This window comes from Quercus lobata, chromosome 4, assembly GCF_001633185.2.
Source record: "Quercus lobata isolate SW786 chromosome 4, ValleyOak3.0 Primary Assembly, whole genome shotgun sequence".
NCBI classification, from domain to species: domain Eukaryota; kingdom Viridiplantae; phylum Streptophyta; class Magnoliopsida; order Fagales; family Fagaceae; genus Quercus; species Quercus lobata.
Window position 1 is genome coordinate 26,169,973 of NC_044907.1, and position 21,489 is coordinate 26,191,461.

Genomic DNA, 21,489 nt, shown 5'->3' on the forward strand with positions numbered 1-21,489 from the left:
TGGGGCTGCTTGAAATTCTTACCTCTTTTGTTGTCTCTAACGAAAACAATGTTGGTTTGCAAGTCTTAGAATAAAAAAAAAAAAAAAAAACAAACAAACAAACAAACAAACCATGCCGGATGGATCATGCAATTGAAGGAGGTAAGCTCATCTCATTCCAGCCGATTTGTTATTAGAGAAGCATTTTTGGTCACATCCTATGTTACTAAAAAATTTCTTCATCACTTTTATTATTTCTAGAATCTTTTAAAATTACCACAATGGCTAGGATCTTTTCCATATTCCATATGCACCTAAAAAAAATTAATTTACATAAGATGAACAAATTACCTCTCTAAGCTTTGGAAATCGGTCCTCTTCAGAATTTTGCTTCTTTCTTCTCTTCCTCACTCCAGAGACTCTAAAGGCTAATTACATCACTAATCTTGTTATCCTTGCCATCCTCACCAGTAAGGGTTGTCCAACTCTGTCCTCTTAGTATCGAGAATTCTAATTGTCCTATGTTAAGACAGTGGTGCAGAGGCCAACGGTGAGAAAACTACCCCAAGATGGCTCAGGTGTTTGTTCCATGAAAACATCAAGGCCATTCTTGAGGCTCTGTCACATCACTACCAGTAATTACAAGTACGTGTTTTCAAACCAGAGGGTCCCTGCTTGGCAGATGTTTGTTCATTTAATTGAGTTGTGTTTCTTGGTATAAAAATTGGACCTCCAATCATGAATATTTTTTAAAACTTAACTATTCTGCAGGTTTTCCGACACAATTTGTGCAACATGATGAGGCTCCCAACAATAATGTGCCTAACCACTGCTTGACATCCCTATTGATGAATACAATAATTATAGGCTTAGTTTTTAAGATCCAAGGTGGTTGCTATCAACCAAATTTGACCTTCTTTAAATTCTGAAGAGCAAAATTTATATCCAACAAGCAACAATAATATATATCCTACTATGTATTGACTATTCTGTTTCCTTCATATCAAGTTTGGACCTCCATGTAGCAATGGAGAGAATGATGCCCCATAGCTCCAATTATCAGATTTTAGATTTGGCTGAAAACATATCACTTGCGCAATTTATAAGATTAATTGTTATTTTTACAAATCTAGAACTTAGGAAATTTATTGAATGAGGAATTGAAGCAGATTGCTTTTGGCAATGCGAAATGAAGCAATCAAACAAGTTTAGGTCTTATAATGGTGGTTTAAAAAGTCCCACACAAACACATCCCATATTTCCGCTTTTGGAGTTCTTAACTGGTGCCAAAAATGTTTTTTTAGACTAAGTTTCAAAATGGGGGTTTAAAAAGTAATACTATAAGTTCCTAATAGTCACAATTCAAAACAACAGTAGTAGAATTTGTAAGTGAGTTAAGCCAGGAATTTATTTCAGCTATAGCTTCCTAACCTAAATTGTAGAGTAGTACTTGTACAATCTATGATATAAAAATATCGTTATTTTTATACAGTGATCCTAATTAATTCTGGCTCATGCCAAAGGCATATATAGGAAAAATGGGGATAAGCATGGTAGACAACAAACATCAAGTGCGATCAGATGAGAGTATGGAAAAAGATAAGAGTAGGATCTAACAGAAAATCAACAGGGAATTTCATATTGATTAATAACATTGCCAAAACGGAGACCATATATCATATGGGAAATCTAAAAAAATAAGCATCATGAAAATCAAATATACTAACAGTATAAGAAAAAAGGCCACAGAAGCATTTTACAAACCTTGCAATAAAGCTTTAGGAATGGTTGTTGAACTTGGAGAGGTCAGACTCAAAGCATTGGGCAATTGACATATAAGGACTCTCGGCTTAGGTTAGAAGTAACTGAAATAACTATAAGTACATCCTACAGATAACATAATAATTCAATGTCAAAGCTATGGTGACGACTTCTGAAGATGTGGTCACACTAAGAGTAGGATTGCCGGTATAAAATATAAATTCCAAAATACGACATTGTCTAAAAGGTTAATTGTGTTTGCAATAGGATTCCTAGGAGAAAGAAAAGAATGGAAAGGAAGGAAAGCAGTGGGTTATTTCTTATTTGGAGTTTTGGGCGTGCAACAGACAAGGATAATAAGGAGATCATGTAAGGAGGCTTAATAGAACAACAACACATGGAAACAAGGTTTAACAGAACACAAACCTGTGGCTTGGCTAAAAGAAGCACATCATGATGAATAACAGAACATGAAAAACTATGCATCTAAATTTGTAAGTAAAAAGATCAACAACGTGAACAATTTCACAAAAACTAGCATAGAGTCATCTGCCTCCAATAAATATGGTTTCCATCAAAATATATAAAACTTAATTTGTCACATTACCCAGTGATACAGATCCTCAAGTAACCAAGTATTTGTAAATTTTACTAGAACAAATAGACAACAAAGCTAGCAATAACTGAGATGTTATTTAGCTCTCACTCTAAATAAATTAACAAACACACCATCCATATGAGATGCAATATCATCTTCTCTAAGCCACACATAAGTTATTGAAACAATATTTTTTGATATAAATAACTAGGAGCTTAGGCAAAATAACTCTAAAACACAATTCCACCTGTGAATGAAACAAGACTCTCCACGTAATCGATAAGTTGCATTGGCAGGGATGTGTTTGGATGGCCTGTGCATTGAAGAATCCTAATTTCTTGAGAACCAATGTTATACAAAACCATTGCCCAATTTTTATCAAACAGAAGTAATTCTCCATTCCCGTAAAATCGTACTGGACATGTAATTGGTACAGGGGAATTTACAACAAGCTGTTTGGTCCAAGAATCCTCGACCCCATATTCACGCATCACCCATATATCAATATCAATGCATTCAGTGATACCATAAAGAGTACAAGCAAGGCAATCATTGAATACAGCAAGACTTTCGCTTTTTCTTGTTGAAAACTCTGGAAACCTTATTATTTGAAAAACCTCATGGCTCATGTCAAAGGATATAATTATGTGACTATTATATCTCTCCCTGGGTTCTTCGTTGGGGAAACCAAGCCAATGATGAACTCCATTAAAGTATATTTCATCATGACGAGAATCCACCCTAACGTTTGAATGATGAAAAGGGTTGCTAAATATTTGGGTCCAGGAATCAGCCCTTAGGGAGTAAACATAAAAAGAATTGTAGTAGCTTGTGATTGCAGATTTCATAGTGTATCTGTCTACTCTAACCACCTTGTAGTCATTTGAAATTTGATCATAACCAAAGGCAAAAAAGGAAAACGATTTTTTTGCTTGAACAAAATCAGGAGGTAGGGTCAAGGGATAGGCAACGGTTTTACTTTCTCTGATCGCCGGATTCCATAAAACAAAGCCATGAAAGGAGGGGTAGCAATTGAATAGACCGCCAATACAAATAATGCCGTTGATGCAAGCAAACATGTTGGGGAATAGTAGTCCATCTGTGAACAAGCCACTCATCATGTTCTCCCCCTGAAAGTAGTCCACAAAAGGTAGTCGTCCTTCTTGTTCAGAAACATAATCATCTTCTTCAGAAACAGAACCAACATCATGATGATATTGCAGGAGGTGATCATGATAAACACTTCGGTGGTCATTGGCCTCGTCGTGATGATGAGATTGCAGGAGGTATTTTGAAATAAGGCTTCTTCGGCTAAGGAGCTGGACAAGAAGAGTTGGATTTGGATGGTTTTTAGTTTTAGACTGACTGTAACGAAGGTGTTTGGCAATGAAAGTTGGGGTTTGGAAAAGAGCTGACCATGACTTTTTAACGCACTTGAAACGAACTAATGATTTTACTGGAAGCCATGCCAAGATCTCTTCCACCAACTCTTCTGGTAAACTTTTTAAGCTGCAACTTCTCGACCTCCGCCCCCACCTCCACTTCGAATCATCGGACCTTAAACTTAAGCTGCACGTTCTCGACCTCGACATTTTCGATTGACTACTACTATGAAATCCCTAATATATACTCCTTTACTCCATAGTCGGCAAGTCCGTTAGCCGATAGGTCGGCCCACGATATGTTTTTATTAGCACATGCTTAGAGTGGACCGGGTCCGGGTAATGGATACGGCAGTGTCCAACTATTGTGTAAGTAGAGGGTCCCAATTATGTATTGCTTAATTATAAGTTATAGCACACATGCATGTTGGGTTCAAGATACCGTCTAGTTTTTTTTTTTAAAAATAATAATTACAATTGATTCTCCAAAAAAAAAAAAAAAATTATAATATACTACTGCTAGCCCAGTAACTCAAACATTTTCTCCCTAAAAGATATTGAAATGTTAATTAAAAAATTTTGATGGGGTCTGAGAGGTGACAGAAGGAAGATTCATAGGAAAAATTGGGAGTCTGATGCAGCATGGGCGTGTAGAAGCAGAATCTCTAACACACAATTGCTATAACTCTTTCACGAAACCTAAGTTCTACAAGAACACTAGGCTAGTAGGCAAAATAATAGAGAAAACATCTATAACAAAATTTTATTAATCAATGCATAATAATAATCAAACCCTCTATAAAAAGTGAATAGAGATTGCTTTTGCCAAACACCTTGTTGGATTCCTTCTACTCACATCTATCTTTGCTTATTTTTATTATTCTTTTTATGGGAAAAAAATGGGTAGGGAGTGATTTTTGTTGGCATCTTTTACATAGGCGTAACCATAATGGCACCTTACTCGTTGAATTTGAATGAGTCATAATTTGGCATTCATCCACATCAAAAACATCAATGAGCATAAACCGAAAGCACAAATCTTTTTTCCCTTATTTTTATTATTAGGTCCGGTTAACATTAATCTTTTAAGAGGTCTAGTTTTTCCTTGAACTAAAACCAATACCATCCCCTTTGCTAAGAAAGTTATGTCAATTTGCTTGATTTTTAGATTTTTTTTTTTTTTTAACAATTGAATTTAGTTTTGAAGCATGAGCATTCAAAATGAAGAGAATTTCATCTTTTTCAAGATGGAATCACATTTGCTCAATCAAAGAGTCTAATTGTTTATCAAATCTCAGTTAAACTTAGTCATAATAATATTTTCAAAATTTTCATGAAAATTTGATACTTTATATTCAAACAGGTCAAACGATAACGTTGAAGGTGTCTGTGTTATGTAAAAATTGGTAATTTACTCTGTTAAAATGGGAAATCACAAATAATATGACATTCAACCATACAACAATGGTTTAAACTTGAAAAATAAGATTTTCCTTGACTGTATCTAACACCACAACCAACATAATAAATAATATAATCAATTCCCACAAAACATTTGTTTTGCGTTTGAAATACTATGATAATTAACATACGTAACTTTAAAAACTTAAATATGAGACAATATAAATTAGTTAATACAATATTATTGAGTAACATTAATACAAAACTCAAAACAACACAATTTAAAGTGAGAGAAACTAGAGACTTTCCATTTCTCAAGTTTACATCTCGGACCCTTCTCAAAAAAAAAAAAATTGTTTACATCTTGGACCAGCCAGGAGATTCCCCCATTTTTATTTGAACCATAGCACACTGAAAATGTGAAACACAACGATGGCTAATACACAAAACAAAGCAATATAATATAAATTTCATTATGCTTGTGGTGCCACTTTATAGTTTATATGCATTTTGAATAGCCGTAGTAATAATCAAGTACTGATGTGTTTTAAGAAAATTTTCACTATATCATGTAATTGATAAAACTATCATATATTTAATTGAAAACATATAAAAATCATAATGATGCCATGTGTTCCAGTTTGGTTGAATAAAATTCCCTATTGTATTTGCAATATGGGGGCTCTTATATTATTCCTCACTACTCAACAAATGAAAAATTAGGAATGCTATAGCATATAATATCAAAGCTCCTATAAAGGATTATTCTCCATGAGACACAACATACAATCACTAAGGAGAAAATAGTTAAGGATCATGTTTGTGTAGGTTTCATAAAAAATAAAATACAATCACATTGTTTAATATTGCATCGTAATTTAATTTTTACAAAATTATGCAAAACATCTTAGGATAATCATAATCCAAATATTCAAGAGGAAAAAAAAAATTGACATGTAAAGCATCCCGAGATACTCATAATCCATTCAACAAGTCACATTGTATCAAACTATCAATTTTTTGATGAACTGAAATTTTTTTATCAAACGTTGTTATTAGAAAAGAGGCTTTGTCTGTATTTTGCATGGTTTTAAAAACCGGACCAAACCGGCTGGTCCGTCCGGTTTAACCAGGAACCGGCCTTCAATCCGGTCCAATTATGGCCAACAACCAAAAATAGCTTAAAAACCAAGAAATGGTGAAAATCGGCTGGTTCAATTGGAGAACCGAAAACTAGCGTGGTCGAACCAGTAACTGACCTGTTGGGTTTTTTTTTTTTTTTTTTTTTTTTTTTTTTTTTTTTTTTTTTTTTTTTTTTTCAGCCTAAAACTACATTGTTTAGGCTAAAAACTAACCCTAAAGACTCCCAAACACTCTCATTTCATGCCTGACGCCTCTCAATGCCTCATCTCACGCCTAACTCTCTGAAATCAAGCTCTCTAAAGCTCTCTTCCTCTCTACCTCACTCAAACTCAAGCTCACTCTCTCTGAAATCATGAATATCACTCACTCTCTCTACCTCACTCTCACGGTCTTACGCGCATGCCTCTAAAATTTTTTTTTTCCCTTCTCATCATTCCTCTCGACGTCTGAAGCTGTGAAGACTAAAGTGTTTTGAGTTTTTTTCTTTTTTCTTTTTTCCTTCTCAGTCTCAACCTCGCCCTCTCTGCTCTCTGCTTCTCGACGTCTGAAGGTAATATTCTTTTCTCAGTTTTGTTTCACTTGATTACTTCATTTTGATTTTGATTTTCTCGGTTCTTTTTTTTTTTTTCCGACTTCATCAGGTAATGTAATAATTAATATTCTTTTCTTTTGATTTTGATTACTTGATTTTGGTGATGAAGATGATGCTCCTCCCGGATTTAGAGATAAAAATCATCCTATTCAAGTTGAAGATGTTGAAGACGAAGAAGATGAGAATGAGGATGATGATAATGATGCTAGTGGTGGAGCATTTGGTTCACATGATGATATTGATTTCAATTTTCTTCATAACAAATGAGGCTTGGGTCTTAAAACTTAGTAGTTGTTTGTTTGAAACTTTAAAACTTATTTGCTATTTGGATGTAACGAACTTATTTGTTATTTTCCATTTGGATGCAAATGTAATGACTAATGAACTTATTTATTTGGTTTTGTTGAAAGTTTATTGTGTTAAGGATGATTGTTTTGTAATTTTATTATGTTAAATTCTTTAAAAAGATGTTATATACTTATATACTTGTATTTTTTTTTTTTTAAGGAACCATATTTATTACTATTGGTTTGTTAGTTTTAGAATATTAAAAAATTATTAATTATTTATATAATTTAAATAAATAATAATTAAATTATTTATGACGTCACTGGTTCAACCATCAGTCGAACCCCAGTCCGACCATAAAACTGGTAATTAGCTCCTTTTCTAATTCTTTCACCATACCGATTTTTAAAACCATGGAATTTTGATGTTGTATCAAACTATCAATTAGTAAGTTTTAAAACAAAAGTTTTCATTTAATCAATAATTGAATCAAGCTTTCTCCTCTAGTTTGTAAAAATTATTATTTCAATTTTCTCTTCAATATCTTATCTGATAATATGGAAACAAGAAACATATTTTCAAAAAAAACAAATACAATTTTAAGAATTACATATATAATTCATTAAAAAAAAAAAAAAGTGAATTTGAAACTAGGAACTTTATGCAAGCATATGTAGATTGCGGTTACTACTTAAGGATAAAGTAAATTCAAGTTAAATTTTTCTTTTTCTTTTTCTTCTTTGCAACGTCAAACTCTAAGTTCTTTGCAACATTAAACACCTGAACTCTTTTTTTTTTTTCTTTTCTTTTCTTTTTCTAGGCTTATTGCAACTTTAAACTCTCTTTTTTTCTAGATTCTTTTCTCATCACATTAACTCTCTTTTTTTCCTTTTCTTTTTCTGGGTACTTTGCTCCGAGGGGTTGCTTATTTTATTAAAAAACAATACTTTTTTTTTCCTTTATAATATATTTATTTTAAAAAAAAAAGCTATGTAACATGGGTAGAAGAGTAAATTTAAATAAACTTTATTTTCTATCTCTCCACTTTCCTACTCTCCAACCAAATACAAATGATGGAAATTAAATTATTTTCTATCTTCTCATTATTTCATCCCCTCCTCATTTTTTTTATCCTCTCATTTTTCCATCCCCTAACCAAACAGACCCTAAATGATAGCTAAACTCTAAGCCCTGCTTAAATAATTATAGATAAGACTTTTCTCTTCTAGGTTAAATTTGGTTCCTAGTCTATAAAGCCAAGGGGGAATCCATTCTCAAACCTTAGTCCATGAGGCTAACGGCTTGATCATAGGACCATATTTGGGATGGATTTAATGTATGCTACTTGGATTCATGAAAAGATATTCACTACTTGCAAATAGATTTTTCATGCTTTCCTCAAAAAAATACGCATATATTTTTCATGCATGAGTGTATTCTTGTTGTGTGTGTATGTGTGAAAGAGAGAGGTTAGAAATTATTACTGGGAGCAAATTACAACTTACCCACATATGAGTTGAACGAAATTTAAGTTTCCTACTTGTGGTTTGAAATTTGACACTTTACCCACCTGAAATTTAAGTTGCCTATTTTATGGTTTGAAATCTCATGATGCAAGTGTTCCGCTAGGTTTTTTTTTTAATTATTTTTTTTATCTTATTTGATCTTGTATTATTATGTTTTTTGTGTTTTTGGATGAGAGAGACATAAAAGTAGAGAAAAATTACATATTTGGCCTTGTTTTTAATAAAAATGGGTTACAAAACTCTAACTGAGCTAACCTCTGGTAGATAAAGTGTCAAATTTCAAATTACAAGTACATAACCTAAATCTCGGTCAAACCACAAATGGGTAAATTATAATTTGCCCTTATTACTATATAAAGAATTGGAAAAAGCTCTTATATTTTGTTTATGAACAACATCTCAGATATATTTGATATGCTGCTTGTACCATTTATATAAACAATCTCCTACAGCAGGCGGATTCATTCCGTGTTTTGCCCAGCATTTTTCCACAACTTTATTAAATTTTTGATACATGGGATCATTTAGATGCGTCAAGTTTCTGCAAATTCAAAATTTCTCAATCACACAATCAAAATCAAATTTATGTTCTACCTCTAGCTTTTCCTCACAGCTTCTTAGAAGTTCTCTGAGAGTGAGACAAGTAGAAAGTGAACTATACTCGTGATCAAGTTTATTAAGATGAGGGAGTAAGGTTGGAAGTGAATGATGAAATAGGGTGGAGGGCAAATCAGTAACTTTCCCTTTAACGAGAATAAGGATAACTAAATCCATAATTACCATCATCAATTTCCCAAAAATTTCCCTGGCCATGGATTCTCTACCACTTTAGAATTTACCTTGTTTTGAAGTTAAATTCTAAACAATAATTCAAACTTAAACCCCTTTGATTTATGCATTTTTGAATCATTAGAAACACTTAAAATAAAGAATCTAATTTATAAATTATCTATTTTTAAAATATTTTTGTTCAAATAAGCATTGTTTAAGAAGTTAATTGTCTTTTAGTAAAAGCAATTGTTTTAGTTAGGGTCACAAGATTCCATAATAGTTTTTGTATTAACATATGACATTTGGAAAAGACCAAGGTGTTTTTTTTAATAAAAAATTTCTCAAATCAACCATTTTAAATGTTTTAAAAACAATATATTGGTTCTAAGAACATGATAGACAAGTCGTTTTAGCTATAATTAGACAAGGATGGTAATAAAGAATTGAATGATTGTTTTTCATATATTTTGTTCAACCTATCTACAACTTATAGTTACAATTGAAAATAAAATGACTTGTAGTCAATGGACATTTGCATTGTGTTCTTCTTTTTTTTCCCCCTTTTCATGAATGAATTTCTTTTCTTGCGGATAATAAAATTTAAAAGAAAAGAGGGGAGGGGGGGTGGGGCGCGCGGTGTTGCATTTGCTATGCATTCCGATGGAAATAAAACCGCACGGGAATTTCAATTCCAATAAATTACGACTAACAAGCCTCATGATGCAAAAGTGTAGCCCAATTTTTTAATGGAATATGCAGGATTCTTCATCTAGATTTCTACAAAATCCCAACCATGAGCTGTCTTTACAAAAAACAAAAGCACTTGTATTGCATTTCTTGGGTACAAGTTTAATTTCAACAATGCAAAAAGATTGCCGAATACTCACTTTTTTTTCTTTTTTTTCAAGCAAAAGATTGCCTAATATTCTAAGGACAAAGATTAGCTATAAACTTGGTTGTAGCCCATGACTACAATTCTACTCAATATCTTTTTTTGGATGTAAATTTTGACAAATTCACCATTGGATTACCTTTTTTTCCTAAATCCTCTATACTTGCGAAATTTTCGGAAAATAAATAATGAATAATTATATCATCAATCAAATGTTTAAATTTTCCTATAAAAAATTGTTTAAATTTCAATTTTTGTACCTAAACTTATGCATAAAAAATAAGTTTAAGGATCAAATTTTAAATAACATTTGATTGACACGAAATTTGATATGCTTGTTAAGGACATAATAAACATGCAATCCAACAATTAAATTTTCAAAATATATAACTATATTCATCTTTGTCCATACATTAATTTTTGACAAATTGTAATATATATAAATATATATATATATATATATATTTATATACAAAGCTAAAGCATAGCATTTATTATTGCTACGCTTCTATTGAGCCACATTAGCAGTCATGCCATTATTTAAAAAAATATATATATAAAATATTAATGCATGAAATAATGTATTATGCATTTACTCATACTCAAAACTAATTATAACTTATCAATCATAATATGATCATCACTTTTCACTGCCCTGACTTTACACATTCTTAAACCTAAACGTAATTTATGTAGTAAATACATGTAATACAAACTCATTGTGTTGAGACACCATTTATTTATTTTTAGTTTATACTCGCCTAAGAAAATCTCATTCCACCACTATTTTCATATCCATATACTAATGTAGTATTCAAGGTCAATTTGAAGGGTATAGTTTTGCTCCAACTTAAACAACCATATGTCATTTTCATCAACTTCAAGAGATAGAGATAATAAAGCTTTTAAAAAAGGGTTTTTCTTTTTTTCTTTTTGTATAATATATATTAAATTCAAGTGGATTTCCTAATATGCTTTTTTGTGATGTACCAACTTTCTCCACCAAGTACCATATTCAACTTGAACAAAACCTTCAACGCGTACATAAAATCATAGAAGCATGCATAATATTTTAGTTAAAATATTAATGTGATAACAAATCTTATTGATATTACTTTAACAACAAACTACTTCTATCACATTGGAATACATTCTTATCATAGACTATGGTTTTACTTCAATTTATTATTTATAATTAATATTAATTTTTTAAGTTATCTTTACTAATTACAATTCTGCATTCAGTCCACCTTGGTCCATTTTAGTCTAACTCGGTTCACTTTGGTTCATTTTGATCCAATTTAGTTAAGTTTGGTCTATTTGGTCCACTTCGGTCTTCAGTCCAATTCCATCCATTCAATCAATTTTAGCGTACTTACTTAAGAATGGGGAAAGACAAGTACTATCAATTATTTGAGTAATATAAATTGTAATTATATGACAAATTTGATTATCATGATAATCACCTTAAAAGAATGAACATTTGAATAATACATTTGACACTTAAAAAATTTTAGTTGGACCAAAAGAAATTAGGAAAAATATAATGCATAATAACAATAGACAAAAGAAATGAGCCACTTCAAAAGAGAATAATATCAATCAAAAACAACAAAAATGATAAAATTATATACTTATAAAAATAGAAAGATAGAAATTACTTTAGAAATTGTTTGATTTTTAAGGGAAAAATTATCTACAATAAAGTTTAAAGAATAAATTAAAATAATTATATATCTCCACACATCGTGTGTGTCTGCGCTAGTAATAATAAAAAGTCATGCAATGACAAACAAATCACTTAGTGAGCTTAAGTATCAAAATTTTGAGGAAAAAAACTTGAACTTACATTATGATTAATTATCAAAAGAAGGAAAAAAAAAAAATATATATATATATATATATATATTCTTACATTGCACAATGCACATATGACAAGACCATAGAAAAAAAAAATTGATATAAATTGAAATTTCATTCTTCTCAACCAAATATAAGGAGAATTACATTATTTTTTATTTTTCAACTTTTTTTCTCTCTATCCTCTCAGTTTTCTATCATTCCTACTATTTCTATCCTTTCACTTTTCTATCATTTATTCACACTAACAAATGATGATAGGCTTTCTTTGCCCACCTAGCTCATTAAGAAACTTTACTATTCTCTCCGTCAATGGAGCCTATTAGGTTCTAAAGACTTAGGTCTTTATGTATTTAGAACTCTAATGTGTATTGTTGGCAAACCATGATCAAAACAATGTGTTTAGAAGTGTTTTAGTCTTGCTCAAAATTGTATCCTTTATGTAAAATTGGAATCGAGCTAATGTAGAAGTTACTGTGCATTTCGGCCTGGCTCGATTGATTGAAACCTAAGCTCGATCGATCGAATCTCGGGCAGAATGCGTTTTTCTGCAGATTTCCAACTCAGCCCTAGTTGTTTAAAACATTTAGGGTTTTCTAATTTGTCCTAAGTATAAAAGGCAAACCCTAGCCACGTTTTAGTGTTGTTCATATTATTGTTTGTGTAAATCTCTTGTGAAATCTAGAGGAGCTTTCCTTTACACAAACTTAGAGTTTTCAAGGAGGAGATTTTATCTACACCTTGATGATCAACTTAGTTACTGTCATTGAAGTTTAAAGAAAACACAAGCGAGTGTGCTTGTATCTGGTGGTGAATCCAAGAAAGAAGGAGTCTGTGGATTCAGAGCTTGCACGTGGTCGTGTCAATAAGTTTTACTGGTGGATAGCAATAAGAAGTCGAGCATGGGAGCTTGTAAGTCTTATTGTATGAACTTTGATTCTTTCAAGATAGTGGATTCAAGTTTACCTTAAGAATAGCTAGGTCAAATCTTCCTCAGGTTTTTACCGGTTTGGTTTCCTGGATGATCATTTCTTTGTGTTATTTATCTTTCTGCTATTTTGCATGATATGATTGTTTTGATTGTGATAACCTAGTATTTGTTAAATTGGACTAAGTAACAACTTGGCTAATTACCTAGATTAATCCAATTGTGTTTGTAAGGGGTCTAAAAACTATCAAGTGGTATCAGAGTGGGTTGCTCTATTGTTGTTGATCTTTTGATCACTGAGCTAATCCTTAACCCCTGTTGTCATGGAACATGGACACTCTCTAGTTATTCCTCCTCACTTTGATGGGAATAATTATGCTTATTGAAAAGTAAGGATGAAAACATTCCTGAAATCGATTGATGAGAGAATCTTGAACTTCATTGAATACAGATGGGAGAAGCTCACTACTCCTGTTAGTGAGTGGGAAACTTCTCAAAAAGAAGCAGCTGCGTTCAATAGCAAAACTATGAATGTTATCTTTAACGCTGTTTCTATGGAGGAATTTAAGAGAATCTCTAATGTTGAGGTTGCTCATACTGCTTGGAATATCCTCCAGACTGTTCATGAAGGCACAAAGGCTGTCAAAATCAATAAATTGCAGCAATTGACTTCTAAATTTGAAAGTATTAGGATGTCTGATGATAAATCTTTTGATGAATTCTATGCTAAATTGAATGATATTGTTAATTCTGCTTTTAACTTGGGTGAAATCTATGATCAACCTAAAATAGTTTAGAAGATTTTTAGATCTTTAACTGAAGACTTTAGACCTAAGGTGACTGCCATTACTGAAAGTAAGAATGTGGACTCCATCCCTATTGATGAACTTGTAGGATCTCTTCAATCTTATGAGTTGAACCTGCCCAAAACTACCAAATCCAAATCAATGGCTCTTAAGTCAGTTGATGATGTTGAAAGTGGTGGATTTGATGATGAGCTCTCTGCTACAGAGATTGCTTACCTTGCCAAGAATTTTAGAAACTTTCTCAAGAATGGTAACAGAAAGGCAAGAGGCACGAACATTGCTAAATCTAGAAATTTTAGGAAGAATGATCCCACTAAGGTTAACAATAATGATAAACCTAGAGAAAAAGTAGGTCAATCTTCTAATAATTCTATGGGTCCTCAGTGTTTTGGATGTCAAGGGTATGGTCACATGAAATCTGAATGTCCTACCTATTTGAAGTCAAAGGGTAAGGCTATGGCTATAACCCTTAGTGATGGTGAAGTTTCTGATAATGAGTCTGATTGTGACGAGGATGAAAACTTCATTACTTTCACTGTTATTGCTATAGTCAATGAGAGCATATCTGTTGAAGAGAATCCTTCTGATGGGGAACTCTCTGAGATGCAGATCTTCAAGAGGCTTATAATAAACTTTGCAAAGTTGCTACAAAGGATGCTATGAATGTTGAACTTGGCCTGAAGAAAATTGAATCTCTTGAGCTTGATAAGAAGAATTTGCTTGTAAAACTGTTTGATGATAATGAACTTTTGAACAATGTGAAAACTGAGAATATGCTTTTACTTGATAAAGTTAAATCTTTGGAACTTGATTTATCTGTTGCTAGATTTGCTGGTTCTAAACTTGATCAAATGTTGAGTGTTCAAAAGTCTCCTTCTGACAAATCTGGATTAGGTTATGTTGAAAGCATCTCTGTGTCTGCTTCCCATTCCACAAACTTTGTTCCTTCATCTTCTTCTAAACCTTCTGTGAGTGAGAGTGAAACTGTCAAACCCCCTGTAAGTGAGGTTGTCAAACCCATAGAAGTTTCATCATCTAGGAAGATTAGGGTTGATTTGAAAGAGTCTAAACCTAAGAAGCCTACCCTATCTAAGGACAAGACACATGATAAACCTGCATAGATTTGTCATTTTTTTGGAAAGTCTGGACACATACGTCCAAACTGTTATAAGCTGCAAGCTACAAAGAGAGCAAACAAGCCAAAAGTACCTGTGCCTCAAGCACAAGATCCTATGATACTCATTGATGAATTGGTAAAGGCTTTAAATCTTTATTCCAATCCTAGAGTTGGTAATCATCCCATTTGAATAAGAACTCCAATGCTTATGGTGCATCTAAAAGGTTTTGGATGCAAAAGACTCGAACTAATTGAGTCTTTCTAACATGGTCCTTGTGCTTCATTGCTCTACCCTTTATGACTATTGTTTCTTGATTTTGTTTTTTTTGTTTCTAGGATTTGCATTGCATAACATTCATGCATTTCATTCTAGATGTTTTTTTTAAATAAAAAAATTTTAAAAATTTAAAAAAAAAAGGGAAAAGGGAAGAGAAAGGAAGAAAATTGTGTTTTTGCACTAGTTTCTTGGTTTTTGAGAACAAGGTTAGTCAATTTATTTTCACATAACATTTTTTTTGTACCTTGTTTAGCTTGGATGAGCGTCTTTTATTGCACTTTACTAGTTGAAGCTTTGTAGTGTATGTTGTGTGGGAAAAATGTTTATGATTTTTGATCACTTTGTCTTGATCTTGAAGTCACATGTTTTTTACTGTCGAACTTGAACTTTTAGAGAAAGGCATAAATAACCATCTCACCACTGCTCACTAGCCAATTATGAACACCTTAGTCCATATCGTAAGATTTTGTGCTCAAAAAAATGTAGCACATGTACAAAAAGAACATAAGGTGAAGCCCCGGTTTAATTGCTTAATACTTAAAATTGGTGTATACTATTAGGCTTGATGCCAAAATCACATAATTAAAAATGGTGTGTACATTATCCTGACTTTTTAATAAATTTCTGGATGAATTAAAATTGGTGTGTATATTATGAGGCAAAATTCAAGAAACTTACATGATTACAAGCTTATGATCTAGGAGATGTGGGAGTTATATGATGTAACTCTTTAAGTGATAGTCTCTTTTAAAATTCTATGTGATAAATTTTGTAGACTCTGTGATTGATTGCTATTCACATATCACCTCACATGTATCTCAAGTTTTTGCTAGTTGCACACACTACACAAGTTACTCTTTGCTAAACATTGTACATGTTATTGTGTGTGTTTATGGTCTGACCAACCATGTTTTGCAAATACTTTGAATTTTGTGCAAAATTGATTTGATACTTGAAAATTTATGGAGAATGCAAGAAATTTTAAATTTTGGGAATTTTGGGCTTAAATTCTTGCTTTTGGAAATCATATCATCACATACTCATGCATTTTATTCCTCAATTTCAATTCTTTGAGTTGTTCCTAAATGTTTTTTTTCAAAAACTGTGTTTTTTCCTCAAATTTAGTAAGTCTCTGCCAATTTCGATTGATCCATTCTATTTTTCGATCAATCGAAATTTTTTAAAAATGCTTTAACGAGCCTGTCTGTTTCGATCGATCGAAACTAATTTTCAATCAATCAAAACTCGTGAATCATATTTTTTAAAAACTAAGATTTGACTTGTTCAAATCACTTTTTCAAAACTTTTTCAAACTTTTTTCTCTCTTTCCGACTAGGCAAGGCTCCACTGAGATTTTTTGTCGTTTTCCTCCATTTTTCTTGCAAGGAATCTCTCTCCCTAAGCCGGTATGTCCATATTACCCTATCTTTTTCATTTATTTTTTGATTTCCATCCATTGAAGGATTATTTTCGGACTTAGCATTTTTTTTGGGGTTTTTGATAATTCGAACCATATTTTGTGAAATTGATCATTGGGTTTTTGTTCTAGGATGTTATAATCATGATCCTTGTGGTTTAATTTGATCAATTTTGTGGTTTTTGAGGAATTGAAAATTCTAGGGTTTGTAATTAACCCGAATTGGGGATTTTGTTCAAATTTGGCTAAATTGATGAAATTGGCTTGTTGATTTGATGTAATTGATCATTATTTTCTGAAATCTATCTTGTATGATGATCAATTAGTCAATTTCTTTGGGGTTTTTGTGTTAGAAACTCTATACTCAAGCCAATTTTGTGAATTTGAACTTATTTGAACTTAATTGCACTGCATTAGGATATGCATCATGTCATTGAATTTGTTCATGCATCATATAGATTTTTTGTTCTATATTTTTCTGTGCTAACTTGCAGTCTGCCCTTGGTGTTTTTTTTTTTTTTTTGTTCCTTTGCTTTGTGTTTTGGTCCTTATCCTAGTACCATGCCTAGGAAAACTAGAGCCCATAGGACCCCTTCCACTTCCTCTAAGTCTCCCTCTAAGAGTGAGGTGTTTAGGAATGATAAAAGCAGAGAGACCTTTAAGACTTTGAACTGTAAGCATAAGATTTGGGTTAAGCGTGCTATGATTTTTGATGAGATTGATCCGGCCATTAGGGCTAACTTTGAGTCTAGAGGTTGGTTGTCTCTCTTAGAGATAGATCATTCACCCCCGACCGCCCTGATTAGAGAGTTCTTCTCAAATCTCTCTTGCCACGTCTATGATTCCAACACCCTTGTTTGGAGTTGGATACAAGGTGTTGAGTTCACCATTACCCCTCAGGTAATGGCTGAGGCTCTTGGGGTTCCAGTTGTTCGAGAGCCTGACTATCCTTATGATGAGTCTCCTTCCTTAGATGTTGTCATGTCATACATCATTAGGTCTTCTATCCAGTAGGGTTCTGATCCTCAAATCACGTCCGCTGAACTTACCGAGACTGCTTATCTTTTCTTTAGGATAGCGTGTCATTCGTTGTGGCCTATTTCTCATCTTCACACCATCCCTCTAGAGCGATGTGTGTTTTTGTATGCATTTGTTTCTGGTGCGTCTATTAGTTTTCCACATCTGTTCCTTCGTTCTTTGAATGAGGTTCATAGGAGTTCTACCATAGGGCATACGCTTATTCATCCTATTTTCATTCATAGGATTCTGCTGTTTCTGGGTCTAGATGGTTTCCCTTCTGGTGAGCCTATTCAAGTTGTTTCTCCCATAGGTGCCACCTTTCTTCGACAGAGGGCTGCTCACTTGAGAGTTGCTCCTTCGCGTCCTAGAGTTGTGTCATCTGGTGTTGTTCACCCCCCCCTCCCTCTTCTACAAGTGCTAATGCTGCTGAGATGTCTGGTGCTCCTGCTGCTGATGCTGATGTTCCTCCATCGACTACTTCGGATGATTCAGACATTGGACGTACGTTGGATCATGTCTTAACCGTTCAGGCGACTCATGGACCGATTTTGGTGGACATGCTCGATGAGATCTGTGCTTTGTGTGCAGAGTTGGCACAGTTTAGATGTTCTTCACTGCCACCTCCCTTTTGATGATGGATTTTGTTTGCCCTTTGGCATTCCGTTACAAAAAGGGGGAGTACATTGTAGAGTTTTTGTTTTCAGGGGGAGAGTATTTTTGTTGGTTGGAGCTTGTGGAGTTTAGATCGTATCTTGGTGCTTCACATTGTATTTTATCTTTTTAGCTCTTCCCATATTTTTAATGGGATATTCATGTTAGGGGGAGTGTTATTTTTTTATATGTTTCTTGTTTTCAACTGTTTATTGATTTATATTTATGAGTTTTTCATTGATATATGTCTTTATTGTGTATTGTTTGAAATCAAGAATTTATTTTATTTACTTGTATTTTTCCACACATGCGGTTATGCATTTTGTTTAGTGTTTCAGGAAATATACAGGTTGATTCAATTGAGCTGCTATCTACACTTGCAACTGATGGATAGTAGTTAGAATTGAGTTTGTTTTATGAGCATTATTTGTGTAAAGGGCTTTTATTTTGTAAACTTTGAGTTTCTAGTTGTGTTTTGTCATGGATTGCCAAAGGGGGAGTTTGTTAGGTTCTAAAGATTTAGGTATTTATGTATTTAGAACTCTAATATGTATTGTTGGCAAACCATGATCAAAATAATGTGTTTAGAAGTGTTTTAGTCTTGCTCAAAGTTATATCTTTTTTGTAAAGTTGGAATCGAGCTAATGCAGAAGTTACTGTGCATTTCGGCCTAGCTCAATTGATCGAAGGTTAGGCTCGATTGATCGAAGGTTAGGCTCGATCGATCGAATCTCTGGCAGGATGCATTTTTCTGCAGATTTCCAACTCAATCCTAGTTGTTTAAAACGTTTAGGGTTTTCTAATTTGTCCTAAGTATAAAAGGCAAACCCTAGCCACGTTTTAGTGTTGCTGATATTGCTGTTTGTGTAAATCTCTTGTGAGATGTAGAGGAGTTTTCCTTTACATAAACTTAGGGTTTTCAAGGAGGAGATTTTATCTACACCTTGATAATCAACTTAGTTGTTGCCATTGAAATTTAAAGAAAACACAAGTGGGTGTGCTTGTATCTGGTGGTGAATTCAAGAAAGAAGGAGTCTGTGGATTTGGAGCTTACACGTGGTCGTGTCAGTAAGTTCTACTGGTGGGTAGCAATAAGAAGTCAAGCGTGGGGGCTTGTAAGTCTTATTGTATGAACTTCGATTCTTTCAAAATAGTGGATTCAAGTTTACCTTGAGCATAACTTGGTCAAATCCTCCCCAAGTTTTTACCGGTTTGGTAATCTGGGTGATCATTTCTTTGTGTTATTTATCTTTCCGCTGTTTTGCATGATATGATTGTTTTGATTGTGATAACCTAGTATTTGTTAAATTGGACTAAGTAATAACTTAGCTAATTACCTAGGTTAATCCAATTGTGTTCGTAAGGGGTCTAAAAACTATCAGAGCCGATGTTAGTTGCACTTGATCCACCTCATCATCATGGTAAGTTAGCCGTCTTTAAGTTGCAAGACTATCTAGTAGGAGGGATTGGAGCACATGTGGAGGATTCAGGTACACTATAATTTGTTGCTGGTGGGAGATATACCATACCATTTGCAAAACAAGAGCATACATAACATGATTAAATTTGCAGAGATGTTTTTATGCAATTCATTTATGGAAAAAGGAAAGAGATTGAGGGAAAGATTATTTCATAAAGCTCTAGTGAATGAGTGCATGTATATCTTACCAACCAAAAAACTACCATCATAGAAGTACAGCAAGTAATTAACCTAAAAACTATACAAGAAATATAGAATTACCCCAAAGAGATTATAACTCCATTAAAGGGAGTAATTAATATTATTAATTAGATCACAGCCATGCATAGAGCTATAGAGTGTTAAGAATATCATACAACTAGATAATAGATTGGCAAGTATCAAGAGGAAAAAAACGAACTTCAATCTTCATTATACAACACCAAATAACCTCCATGTTAAAACTTGCAAGAACTATGAACAACACGACTAAGAAAGAGAGAGAAAGGTAGGGAGGACACCTGAATAATCAAAAACAAACTCTTGCTCCTGATGTTTTTGCTTAATAATACAATTTTTGGAAAATTATTTGGCAAAATAGCACTATCTAAAATTTATTTGTTTAATAACTTCTTTTCTGAGCTATCTCAGATTCTCATAAAATGACTTTTTTCCAACAAACATGTTATGCATCCATAATTGCTGAAAACATAAAGCTTGTCTACTTAGGGGAGCTTAGTGGAGGACTTATTTAAAGCACCCGGATAGTTTTGGAGGAAAAATAGTGGGGAATTTTGTTAATGTCTAAAGGGAACCCACAGAGACTATCAGCACAAGAAGTCTCACCAGCTTTTGCAAGTTACAGGTAAATTTTTTTACGGGTGAATCTCCTCTCATCAAACAATACTATTTTGCCAAAAAAATCTTGAGAACGATATTATTAAGATAAAAAGCCAACCATGACTCAAATCAACATCCCTGAAATTCCAGAGTCAAGAGCTGCATCCAGATACAAAAGACAGTGTGAGAATAAGAGAGTAAATGGTTGAAGAAAATGAAAAGTAGTTGTGAGATAAAAACAATATGGAGAAAAAAAAAGGGGGAAAGAATGAGACACTACCATTATGTAAATGAAGCCTCTTTAATAAAGACAACCATCATTCCCACAACCATAAACCTAAGCCAAAAATCCATGTCCACATTTAGAAGCTCTGTGAAAAAGCCAAGCTGCAACCTTTATTGGATGCACCATTTGGGATTGTGGTAGATAGAGACGGTTTGCCAGGTGATTGATATTTATATAGAGAGGACAAAGACAATAAGGAGAAATTATAGTAACGTGGTCCACCATAAGAACTGTATAATTTCTCGACAATAAGATAAGCCATGCATCTTGGATATTAAGAATTACAAACCCGAAAGACTCTGTAGTCTGTACCATATCAGTTGGGATTGGGCTGGAATTTTAATGCATCTCTGAATACTCGGTGGTTGAATTGATTGTATTGCAATTTTAACGGGTATTTGCTATTTGGATTGAATTTGAATTTTCCTATGACAAGGGTAGTTGAAAACTTGATGACCGCAACACAACTTGATGAAGTGGTTGACAATGAGAGGA

The 21,489-nt window shown here is 33.1% G+C and overlaps 1 protein-coding gene across 1 annotated transcript; it reads right to left on the bottom strand.

Moving 5' to 3' along the window:
* Positions 1 to 2,568: 2,568 nt before the first annotated feature.
* LOC115984910 (F-box/kelch-repeat protein At3g06240-like) lies at positions 2,569 to 3,930 on the bottom strand. The gene has a single exon (XM_031107895.1). It carries the CDS (start codon positions 3,928 to 3,930, stop codon positions 2,569 to 2,571), a length of 1,362 nt encoding a protein of 453 aa, XP_030963755.1.
* Positions 3,931 to 21,489: the final 17,559 nt, after the last annotated feature.